Source organism: Oryctolagus cuniculus, chromosome 5, assembly GCF_964237555.1.
Source record: "Oryctolagus cuniculus chromosome 5, mOryCun1.1, whole genome shotgun sequence".
Lineage (NCBI taxonomy): Eukaryota > Metazoa > Chordata > Mammalia > Lagomorpha > Leporidae > Oryctolagus > Oryctolagus cuniculus.
The window spans coordinates 19,605,017-19,617,641 of record NC_091436.1 but is presented as its reverse complement, the minus strand read 5'-3'; the positions used below and the strand labels follow the sequence as shown (position 1 = coordinate 19,617,641).

The window sequence follows — 12,625 nt, the reverse complement described above, 5'->3', positions numbered from 1 at the left end:
GATGGGGAGAAATGTTTTAGCATCATCAGTCCTTCCTTGAAGTCAGTTCCCTGCAGGCACTGTGGAATGCCCACGTGGGAGTGCCAGAGAGGACTGCTGACTGTAGGCAAAAATGAAATGAGCTTATCTATTTTCATTGCTCAATTTCAGTGGCAGGCAGTGTAGTAGAAAATAAATTGGACTATTTATAATCTTTCAGATTTAATCTCTGCTATTAGCAGAAGATGTCTTGTTTTTTTTTTTAATAACAAGTATTTAAATGAAGCTGTGGTCCTAAGACATGGACTACTCTTATGAAGAATATATTTTAATTTCAAATCATTTGTCTGCCCTTTAAAACCCATGAGCTCTGAAAACCAGAGTCCTTGAACAAGTTCATGAGAAATGGAATGAAAAGATAAGTTTATTTTGGTGGAAAACTGAAAATTCCATTTGGGGAATGCTAACGTTTCAGTGAAATACTTCTAATATTTCCACAGTGCCTGGCAGAGTGGGTTTGCAGTGCCGGGTGGCTGCTGTTGCTGCTGCTCTTACTGCTTTTGCTGGGACTACTGGGGAGTCCCAATCGCCCTGCCCTGCCGGCAGGAACCTCCAACCACATTCCAGGGCTTGTAATCCTTTGCGTGGTACAGGAGTTGGGGCTGAGCAAGGAAATTTCCTGTTTGTAGATGGAGCCTGGCAGAAGGAGGGGTGCCGGAAGGAAGAGCAAAGGGCGGGGCACGGAGTCCAGGTTCTCATCCTTGAGCCACCTGCAGGAACACAGGTGCCCTCACAGCAACTCCCTTAGAGAGGGGGGAATTGTCCATCACAGATGAAATCCATAACTTGCCCAATGTCTTATAAACTCGAATAAAAAAAAAACAAAAACGCAAACCCAGCAACTTCCAGACTAGTGGCTTTTAAATTTTTGTAGTCTTTTTTTTTTTTTTAAGGTTTTATTTATTTATCTGAGAGGTAGAGATACAGAAAGTGAGAGGGAGAGACAGAGAGAAAAACCTTCCATCTGCTGGTTCACTCCTCAAATGGCCGCAACAGCCGGAGCTGGGTCGATCTGAAGCCAGGAGCCAGGTGCTTCTTCCTGGTCTCCCTTGTGGGTGAAGGAGCCCAAGGACTTGGGCCATCCTCCACTGCTTTCCCAGGCCACAACAGAGAGCTGGGTTGGAAGAGGAGCAGCTGGGACTAGAACCAGCGCCCATATGGGACGCCAGTGCCACAGGCGGAGGATTAACCTACTGCGCCATGGCGCTGGCTCCAAATTTTTGTAGTCTTGACTCATAGTAAGAACAACTATGGGCCGGTGCCACGGCTCACTAGGCTAATCCTCTGCCTTGCGGCGCCGGCACACCAGGTTCTAGTCCCGGTCGGGGTGCCGGATTCTGTCCCGGTTGCCCCTCTTCCAGGCCAGCTCTCTGCTGTGGCTAGGGAGTGCAGTGGAGGATGGCCCAAGTCCTTGGGCCCAAGTCCTTGGGCCCTGCACCCCATGGGAGACCAGGATAAGTGCCTGGCTCCTGCCATCGGATCAGCGCGGTGCGCCGGCCGTGGTGGCCATTGGAGGGTGAACCAATGGCAAAGGAAGACCTTTCTCTCTGTCTCTCTCTCTCACTGTCCACTCTGCCTGTCAAAAAACAAAACAAAACAAAACAAAAAAAAACAACTATGTACAAAGCAAGCCAGTATAAACAAGGTGTATGTGTGTGTGTGTTCCACACTTACATGTGCAACATGAGAGAGGCTGATTGTTTAATCAACAATACAGAAGCTATCATTGTCACTATTCCTAATGAGCGCATTCCATAATTTCCTTTTCATTTTTGTGATACATGTTTATCAGAATTGATTTCACAATCAACTTTTGGGTCTCTCTAGAAGGCTGGAAAACCCCCTTGTAGTTCCCTTCCCTTGGAATTCACTCACTAACATCCTTCCTATCAATACCAACGAGCCTGATGGGAGCGCTGATGGGAAGAGAAAAGGGGAAGTTGGATTCCTGGATTCCCGTCTTTAATGGGCTATCGCCATTGCCTGCCTCGTTGAGCTGTGTGTATTGTGTGTACTGCAGTGTAGAGGAGAGAACTTTCACAGCAATCACGTGTTCTTACTCCGATTCTGCCCTGTGCAGCTGTGTTCCCTGGACTGCTCACTCAAGCTCTCAGGAACCCATTTCTTCATCTGCAAGATGAAGGGTCTGAGAACGCAACTCTTCAAGGTCTTTTCCCACCCGCACGGGCTAGAATTCTATTATAAAAGCCCTTGGGAGAGGGTACCCAATGGAACTCTGAAGTGATGATGATGGAGTTGGGAATTATTTTATAAGGAGAGGGAGATGTTGTTTAAAAAAGCCCCAGAAAAGACTTTTTAAGAGAAAGGAGAGCCATTGGGAGCAGCAGTCAGGCTCATTTTGAGTTAACAAGGAAGGGTTCTGCTTCCATTTGAAATGGCCAACACAAGGATTTATATTCCAGAGATAGAAAAGTGACTTTAGACAATACCAAACATAAAATTTCACATTTCATGCACTGGCATCAACGCTGTCCCCCAAATATTAATTATCTCATTTCCCTAGCCATTTATTAGGAGACACCAGGAAAAGCAGCCCACGTATGGAGGGTTCGATTGATTTCCTTAGGAGCCAAAATGCTGACTCCGGTCTAATGATATTGATGTGCATGTTGTGGCTAAATTGTACCTATCTGTAGTTGACCGAAACATATTATCACCTCTGAGGATGTGGGTGGCAATTAGTGTGGCCTTGCCTCATCTCCGATGGGGAAACTGTGGTACAGAAAGGTCAAATGCTTTGCCCCAGGTCATTTGAGTTAGGAAGAAAAGACTCCTCCTGATTGGTGCTGGGGAGTTTGCTCTGCTCTTCATCCCAGCCCCCACTGCCCTACTTGCATAACTCCTAGCTCAGTCTCCCACCCCCACCTGGCAGTATTTATGCACCTTTGCATTTTCTTGGGTTTAAAGAAGCACCACATGGCTACTACACTGAAATACTTAAATACACCAGTAGAATCAACTGTATTTACTTTTCGCATTGTTTACTTATTTTCCTGGCTTTATAGAAAAGAGTTTTTATTTAGTTTATAAGTTTTGATTTATTTATTATAAGTTTATTATAAGTTTATATATTTATTTATTATAAGTTTTATTTAATTTGAAAGGCAGAGACAGGAATTTTCAATCAGCTGGTTCACTCCCCAGATACCCGCAACAGTGGGGGCTGGGCCAGGCTGAAGCCAAGAGCCAGGAACTCAGTCTGGGAGCAGCAGGGACCCAAATACGTGAGCTAGCACCTGCTGCCTCCCAGAGTATATATACATTGACAGGAAGCTGGAGTCAGGGAGCTAGGGCCAAGAATCAAACCAGCACTCAGATGTTGCACATGGGCATATCAACCGCTGGGCTAAATGCCCACTCCTGGAGAAAGGACAATTTTAAAATAAAAGTTCACCTGCTTTAACTGAATTTATTCGGGTTCCCAGCATCCTAGAGCCCAAGGGAGCTCTGGAAACCCACCTGATCTAGCCCAGCATCAGCCCAGAGAAGCACCAGGTCTGCCTGTACTGACTCATCGCCCTCTGCCTACGCCAACACAAGGCTTCAAGGGAAGTGCTTCTCAATCTCTCCTTTCAAAGACAGTATCATTAGGATCTGTGCGTAAGTTTAAGTACTTAGCAGAATTGTTTACCTTTTTGAACTTTGCCCTGTCAGGGCTATTCACTGGCACAGGGACTGGTGCGCTCGGCGGGCAGTTCAGGCTTTAGCAGATTTCAGACACATCCTTACCCCTAGTACCTGCGCTCCTAAGGAAAATAAAACTCCCAAATCAAACAACAGAGGAACCTCCTAGAACCAGCAGAAGCCCTCTCCCTCGGCAACTCACCAGGTTTTTTTTTCTTACTCTGCAAATCTTTCATACAGGTGATGGGGGGCTGGCAATATGGGGTAATGGGCCAGCTCCCGGCTAATGCACCTGGGAAGGCAGCAGAAGACAGTCTAAGTGCTTGGGCCCCTGCACCCACGTGGGAGACCTGGATGGAGTTCCAGGCTCCTGGCTTTGGACTGGCCCAGCCCTGGCCATTATGGCCATTCTGGGGGTGAACCAGTGGATGGAAGATCTCTAACTCTTTCAAACAAGTAACTTTTTTTTTTTTTTAAAGAAATACAGAGCAGATTCCTGGAGGTTAACTTTCACGCAGCGCTCAATCACCAAGTCACATGTGACAAGTACTGTCATTTCCCAGGGAAAATTCTCTGAGTGCCTTTAAAAGAAAGAATCACAAAAGGAAAAATAACCTTTGCAGGGCTCTTTCCCTCCTAAAATAAAACCGTCATGCGTCTTGCCCTCCGAAAGACACACAGCGGGGCCCAGGTGTGGAGGCTGTGCGGCTACACCCACTAACACCCAGTTTTCAAACAGCCAGTTCCAGCGTCGCAGGAATCACCAAAAGCCAAAGCGCCTTCCCTCCCATTGGCTGAAGGCACTAGCAATGCCTGGCACCGGGCGCACGCCGGAGCCAAAATGTCCCCGGCCGTAAACGTGACCCAAACAATGCCTGGAGCCCACGCTTTCCAAAGCCTTGGCTGGCGGGGCCGCGTTGTAAGGCCGCGAGGTCGCAGGACTCGCGGAGGGGCGAGGTGCGGACGGTAACCGCCTCCTCGCGCGGTCCCGGGGCGGGCGCGGCTTAGAGATTCAACTTTGCAGAGTTCTGGGACCCGCGAGCTTGGAGACGTGCGCGGGCCGCGGGCTGCTGCGCGGCTGCGCTCTCAACAGGCGATTTGTTCTCGGGTCGGTGGCTCATTTCCATGCAAAGAGCCTGACATCAGAGCACCTTTTGTTGCTAAACGCTTTCTTTAGCCTCGAGGGGAGAGAGTCATGTGGAGCTGGAAGAGCTCATTTTGAAGAGAGGGGTCCCGGGACTTCCTTCCCACTTGCAGGGGCCCCGCGGCCGCCCCCGCCGCGCCCCGCCGGGACTGGCGAGCAGGATCGAGGGGCAGCCCGGGCGAGGCGGTCCCCGTCACGGGAAGCGACTTCTCTGCAGTGGGTTTTACCCGCTTTGGAGCTCGGCGAGGTCCCCACAGTAAAACTCGGTGGTGCGGACTTTGCCTCCTGCTACCCTGTTGCTGCGCCCAGCCCGGGTGGGAGTTTCTGGAGTTGTCAGTCGCGCCGCCCGCGGCCACCTAGACCGAGGTGCGGGCGCCGGCTGGGGGCCCCCGCGGGGTGGCCAGGGCCGCTGGGGCATGCGGCGCGGGGGCGCGGCTCCCTGACGCCGCGGGCGGGGACCCGGCAACCCCGGGCGGGGCGCGAGCTTGTGCGGGGCGAGGGTGCCGCGGGGACCGGGACGCACGGCCCGCGCGCGCGCGCGGAGGAGGCCATGGAGGACGCGGGAGCCGCTGGCCCGGGACCAGCGCCGGAGCCCGAGCCGGAGCCGGAGCCCGAGCCCGAGCCGGAGCCGGAGCCGGAGCCGGAGCCCCAGCCGGAGCCCCAGCCGGGCGCTGGCACGTCCGAGGCGTTCTCCAGACTCTGGACGGATGTGATGGGCATCCTGGTGAGTTACCTGGGGAGCAGGGTTCGGAGCCGCCGCTCCGAGACGGGGTGCGCCCCCTCCCGTCACCGGCGACCTTCTTTGCCGCGAGTTCTTAGGGGGTTGGATACACGCGGTGTCACATTTCAGGTCCTAATTAAAAGATAACCTGGCCCAGACCCCATCTGGGATACTTAAACAGGCGTGGGTGATGGCCTCCAGTGTAACCCGGACACCTGCTGAGAAAGTGGAGTAGCCCAGGCCGGCCGGAGTCCTTATGAGACTAGCTGTAAATACTCCTGGTAAATATTTGGTGAAGGGCTGTCCCGGTTGGCTTTGGGACGAGGTTGGTGTTACCGATGCTTATCTCTTGCCCATTTGTTGGGTGACCAAACGACTGGAAAGCAGCAGTTTGCTTGCTCGGGACAGCCACGATGTTTGTCATTTGTAGCCTTTGCAGGATATTTGTTTTATACGTTTGGGGCTCAAAACAATAGGACTTATTTTGCTCAGTCTGTGCCGTCATGTGTTTGGAGATGTCCAGTGACTTGAGGCCGCCCATGGATTGGGCATAATTTCTGAAAAACAACTCTGACCCGTGGAGGATGGAGCTGGAGCCCGCTCGGGGATTTCACGCCTCGGGGCGGTGGTGGGTGGGCAGGGAGGCTGGAACCTGGAACCGGACGGGTAGGGGCTTGGACGCTCAGACGTCTTAATCCACACTTTAAAAAGGCGACTTCGGTTGAAAGATTTGGAATTGCCAGATGTGTGGATTATCAGAAAAGGCCTTAGGTTTACTTGGACACCTTTTATTTTCTCAGTGGGAGGAGTTGCAGTGCTGAGAGAGAGGCGTTTTGAGGAGTGATAAACTGTAGTTTTTAATACAGTGATTTAGCTCGTTGGCTGCGAAGTGAATAAACCCGAGTCAAAACCCGCCTCTCCCACTCAGTTATTGGCTAAATTATTCAGAAAAGCCCCGCGATCCTCTGTTGTATCACCTGGGAAACACGGAGAAGACCTGCTGAGCAGGTGTCTGGCCTAGAGGTTAACTCATCCCATATTCAGAGTGCCTGGTTCCTGCTTCCTGCTGATGCACACCCTGGGAGGTAGCTGGGGATAACACAAGTGCTTGGGTCCCTGCCACCCACAGGGGAGACCTGGACGGAGTGTCTGGCTCAGCCCTGGCTGCCTGGAGCTTTAGGGGAGTGAACTAGTGGGCTGTAAGGCCCTCCCTCGTGCCCCAATAAAATAAATAAAGGCTTGATTCCTGGGTCTTCTAAGATTGAGCCAACATGATGTGTAACAGGTGCTTAGCATACTGCTGGGCATACGGGAGATGCTCAGTTAATGTAACTTTTTTTTCCTGCATAGACTGTATTGTGTCTCTTCCCCATTTTCAGGTGTCACTGGTATTTATGGTTACTATTGTAGAGAACCAGAAAAGGCTAAGGATTTCTATTGGCTCCTCATACTTTCCAGTATTTGAAAAATACATACATAAACAATATACACTTGTGTACAATGTGTTTTGTATACATGTATACAATGTGTATTTTGGACTTGAAAGCTCCTGTTTTTGCGTTTTCTGAACCTTTATGGATGAATATGATCCACTGAAGTTCCAGAAAACCCAACACACATTTTTAAAAAATAAGTTACAGAGAAGAGAGGGAGAGACAGGGAGAGAGAAAGAGATCTTCCATCTGCTGGTTCACTCCCCAAATGGGCGCAACTTCCAGGCTGGTCCAGGTTGAAGTGAGGAGCCTGGAATTCCATCTGGGTCTTGCCCGTGGATGGCAGGGGCCGCCCAGGCCATGTTCTGCTGCTTTTCTAGGTGCATTAGCAGGGGACTGGATCCGAAGTGGAGCAGCTGGAACTCCAACTGGTGCCCATATGGGGATGCCTGCTGGTAGTCAGCTGAGCCACTGCGCAGACCCCCCCCAAAGGACATTTTAAAGTTAGGATGGTAGCTTGTTTTTTATGTTCATTAAGCAGGAAGCCCATTTTGTTGTCTGGGGTAGATTCCACTCTGTAACTTTTCAGCCCCTTCAGCTCCACCACACTGGAGCCCTGATTAGGGTGTGGGCTGGGGGGGATGGGCCAGCTGGGGCCAGGCTTGCGATTCAGTTGGGCTGAGGGAGGTTTTGGCAAGGAGGGCTGGCGGGCGGCGCTTCCTGAATGTTTGCTTTCCCTTCCCTGGCAGATTCCAGCACTGTAGGGTCTGTGGTGGCACAGTGTTGTTTGGCTGAGTTGAAAGATGGGGTGGGGCGCCTGAGCGCAAACCTGTTATTCCAAGGGCAGATGCGGGGAGCAGAAAATACACACTTCTCACAGAGCCCAGAGTTCCCCGCAGAAAATACACACTTCTCACAGAGCCCAGAGTTCAGTGCGAGGCTGGGAAGAACCTGGTGCTGTCTCGCACAGGTTTTGTCCCCTCTTGTCTTCCTGTTTATGCACTCTTAGTCTCTCCTTCAGAGTGAGCTTGGGCATTGGGCTTCCTGTACCAGGAAGCTGTGAAACAGTGGAGAGCCTGGCTTACCCCTCCTCTGGGGGTGCTTGTAGCGACATCAGCTCAGCAGCGTCTCCTTTCTCTTGGAAAGCCATCATCCAAGTGTCTCCTATGCACTGCAGCTTTGGGGGATATAGCAAGACACAAAACAGTCCGTTGACTCTGTTCTAACCAAAAGAAATAAAAGACTTTTTTTTTTCCATTTTGTATTTCAATTATGGGATTTTGTAACCACCCACCAACATAGACCTGTGAATAGATGGCACATGTCTCTTATTAGTGACAGCGACAGACCCGATCTCACTTCACCAGTAAAGGCCCAGCCCAGCAGGTAGAACCCTTGTCAGGTGAGTGAGCACATTTCCCTGACAGCGTGGACCCCCGGCTCTGGCCCTCACCCCTTGGGGATCCTGCTGGTTCTAACCAGTGAAGGGTGTTGCCCATAGTCTGGGATCACAGTAAATACCGGTGGCTGTTCGGGTTCATTAGGACACATTTTGCATTTAAATTAATTCAGTCCATGCACAGTTAAGCACCAAATGGTTGCTTTCAGATAATTGTTAACAAAGTGCTCTTTGAGAGAAGAAATAATAGTATAATTTACAGCATGAAAATGTTTGAGCAGTGCAAGGATGAATAATTGCTAATAAGCATAGCCTAAATGGATATAGAATTAAGAGAAAATGCTCTTGCAAAACACCAGACTGAGTGCCTGGAGGGCAGGGTCAGTATCTTTCTCACTTTTCCCCCTATCTCCAGTACCTGTGGCTTACTGGGGGACTGGTTTTGCCAAATGAAAAAGGGGGGAAATTTATGTTTTTCTGAAATGCATGAAGACGTCGTTCTGCCGACTGCAGCTACCACTGGGCGGTTTCATCATGCAGACCCAGTCCCCGCGCTTCCCCTGGAAGCTGTGATGGTAAATTGCGAAATGTTGGTAGGCCCTGGGCCACTAGACCACAGCATTCTTGGGAGTTGTGCCATTCTGTGAATTAGCGCTGCAGCACGTGCTCAGCCTGGCCTCGCCCAGCGCCCACCTTTCCCGATGACATGCTTGGGCTTCTGCTGGGAAGTGCCACGTTACTTCCCATCCTGAGAGATTTGAGTCCTGTCTCTACGCCACAGTGACATCAGTTAGTGGTGGTGGAGGAGCGTTGTGTGTAGGATTGGAATTGCTGGAGTTCCCGGGGATGCCCTGGTGGGGTCTGGACTGAGGATCCACCTGGCGAGTGGTCTTGATTCTTTAACGGGAGGACCTCTGCGGCTGAGCCAAGCCTTGAAACCGACTTGTTAAATGGGAGGGCGGTTAGTTAAGTGCCTATTGTTGTGAGATCCTGCGAGATGCCCCTCCCCCAGACCTGATATTTCCTGTTCCCTGCTCTGTTCCTAGGATTTACACCCATTTCCCTGCAGGGCTTAGAAGATACCCACCGTGGAGATGCACTGCTGACTCGCGTGTAAGCTACAGAATGCCACATTGTCGGCTTTCAGTCGGCAGAACGCTTAGATTTGTCCCGCTTTGCTGTTGATTCCAGTCCTTACAACCAACAAAAAGCAAATTAAAAACAAGAAGATCCCCCACTCCCTTCCTTTGTTGTAGGCAAGTTGCGGAGAGGGGGAGGGGCGGTGTAGTTGAGATCCGGTAGGGATTCCTAGAACCCAGCTCCTTTGAAAGGAGTCCATTTACAAATTCTCCCGGGCGGTGGTTTGAGTGGAGCCTGTCAGCTAATGACTCAATTAATTTTACGAATTGGAATTTCAGAGTCAGCCCCAGTTTCAAATATGCTGACTTCATCTTAATTTTATGTTTTTTGTCCCCCCCCCCCCCCCCCCCAGCCAGCTGGAAGCCTTTGGGCTTTTGTAAGTGGAGAAACTGTAGGGTGATTAGGGGAAGGCACTGAGGGGCCCTTGGCAATGAGCCCCGGAACTCCCTTATTTAGAATCAGGGGCTCCCCAGTGCGGAGACTTCAAGACTTCGCTCAAGGTACCAGTGAGGACGGAACGCCAGCGTCTACACGATTAGTTCTTTGCCAAAGACAGAGTTGGTGGCTTTCGTAACTCTGGCTGGGTCACTGGGTCTTCTCTGCTCAGGCCACCATTCCCTGTTTCCGTTCACGTTCACGTCCACCTTTATGCTTTCGTGCACCGTTCTTTGCCTTTCCTTCTCTCCCTTTGCTTGGCTCTACATCCCTTCCCTCTCCTGTGGGGCTCATTCCTGATGCTGGGATGCAGCTCCCTGGGGAGGCCGAGGGGCCGTGCTCACCAGCACAGGTCCCAGCGCAGGCCTGGGCCCTTCTCTGCAAGTGTGACCGGTGGGTGTTACTGTCCCCGTCTCGGATCATAAAGATAGCCAGCCGAGAGTATTTCCCTGAAATGACCTTTATAGTTCATGCTTTGCTACAGCCGTGCACCCATGTATGTATTGGCTGTCAGTTGCTGAGTTGAAGCTGTTGGGCAAAGTGTGGGCAATACATGGCCTTGACATCTAGGAAGACAGTGGTGGGCAGAGCTACTGGGAGGCACTTGGGCATAGGGAGGCTGGTGCTCAGACAGCCCACCGAGTGTATGCCGCAGTGGGCAGGTTAGGAGTGTCCAGGGAGTGAAACAGGGCCGGATGGGGAGCACAAGGCATTGAGGTGGGCCCTGGGGCTGGCGTGCAGGAGGCTGGACAACTTGTGGTCAGTTCCAGTGAGAAGCCACCATAGAATTTCAAACCACTGTGGAGCTGGATCGCATCTGTGTCTAGAAAACTACTAGCTATGGTGGGCAGCGGGTGGGTGATGAGTGTGGAGGACGGAGACTACCAGGCAGAGGGGATGAGGGTCCGGACCAGGTGTCTGTGAATCACATCATTAGCTAGCCTCTGGCTTCTAAGGCCTAGCCCCACTATCAGAAGTGATAAAGAGTCGCTCCATACTCCAGATCTATACACTGCACTGTACCAATTTGTGTTTGTCAATTAAACATACGTGTATCTTTTTTTTTTTTAAAAAGAAAGGGACAGACATTTGGCCTGCTGGTTAACATGGTGCTTAGGATGCCTGCAGCCTGTGTTATCCAAGTGCCTGGTTCTAGTCTCGTCTCTGTTACCCAGGGAGGCAGCAGGTGATGGCTCAAGTCCTTGGGTACCTGCCGTCCATGTGGGAGAACTAGATTGAAGTCTCAAGTGAACAGCAGATAGGAGCTTTCTCTTTGTCTCTCTCAAATAAATAAAATAAATATATCCTTGTTTTTGTTTTTTCACTCCCTAAGGAAAAAAAAGTTTGTCTACACACATTAGTTATTATATGCTCATGTAGCTATATACCTGTCTTTCTATACAAGGGTGAATGACTTGGTACCTTAAAAAGGGGGAATTATTATTTCCAACAATATTCACACTCTGCTATAGCTAAATGTTTTCAAACCCATCTTTTTTTTTTTTTAATATTTACTTATTTATTTGAAAGAGTTACACAGAGAGAGAAGGAGAGGCAGAGAGAGAGAAAGGTCTTCCGTTGGCTGGTTCACTCCCCAATTGGCTGCAAAGGCCGGAGTTGTGCCTATCTGAAGCCAGGAGCCAGGAACTTCTTCCAGCTCTCTCATGTGGGTGCAGGGACCCAAGGACCTGGGACATCTTCCGCTGCTTTCCCAGGCCATGGCAGAGAGCTGAATTGGAAGTGGAGCAGCCGGATCTTGAACTGGCGCTCATATGGGATGCTGGCACTTCAGGCTAGGTCGTTAACCCACTGTGCCATAGAGGCCTGCCTTCAAAACCATCCTTTAAGATAAGATTTTTTTTATTTATTTAAAAGATAGAGTTACAGAGAGAGAGGGGAAGAGAGGGAGAGGGAGAGAGAGAGATCTTCCATCTACTGGTTCACTCCCCAAAGAGCTGCAATGGCCAGAGATGAGCCAGGCCAAAGCTAGGAGCCCGGAATTGCATCCGGGTCTTATACATGGGTAGCAGTAGCCCAAGCACTTGGACCATCATTCACTGCTTTCTCAGGTGCACCAGCAGGGAGCCAGATTGGAAGTGGAATAGCCATGATTGGAAGCATTGCCCATATGGGATTCCGATGTTGCAGGCTGTGACTTAACCCACTGTGCCATGCCGCCTGCTGTGCCAGCATCCCATATGGGCACTGGGTGAGTCCTGGTTGCTCCACTTCCCTTCCAGCTCCCTGCTAATGTACCTGGGAAAGCAGTAGAAGATGGCCCAAGTTTTGGGGCCCCTGTACCAATGTGGAAGGCCTGGAAGAACCTCCATTCTCTTGGCTTCAGATCTGCCCAATTCTGATGGTTGTGGCCACTTGGAGAGCGAATCAGTGGATGGAAGCCCCCCGCTACCCTGCCTCTGCCTCTCTGTAACTCTGCTCCTCAAATAAATAAATAAATCTTAAAATACTTGGCAGTCACAATCCCCCTATCACAGATGGTGTGCTCACCCATGGTTTGCATTCACTCTTGTGTAGTAGAAATGAAATTGATCTTTAAAGAATGAATTAAATGAGTAGAGGGCAAAGTCGGTTAGATTTAACTAGCACATTTAATACTAGTGAGTTCAAGCTAAGGCTCTGAAGAATTAACCCAACATGTGGGCTAATTT

At 50.5% G+C, this 12,625-nt stretch overlaps 1 protein-coding gene across 5 annotated transcripts in view; it reads left to right on the top strand.

Annotated features, from left to right (window-relative positions):
* SASH1 (SAM and SH3 domain containing 1) overlaps window positions 1–12,625 on the top strand; it is a 324,388-nt gene that overhangs the window by 131,849 nt on the left and 179,914 nt on the right. The window contains exon 1 of one of the 5 annotated variants that reach the window (XM_051855274.2): window positions 4,151–5,552. The exons of 3 other annotated variants lie outside the window; for them this stretch is intronic. In XM_051855274.2, coding sequence (XP_051711234.2) covers window positions 5,379–5,552 — 174 coding nt within the window. In that variant the 5' untranslated portion in view covers window positions 4,151–5,378. Of the gene's footprint in view, window positions 1–4,150; window positions 5,553–5,640; window positions 5,831–12,625 lie in introns of those variants that run through there. One more of the 5 variants, XM_070073464.1, reaches the window with a different exon arrangement.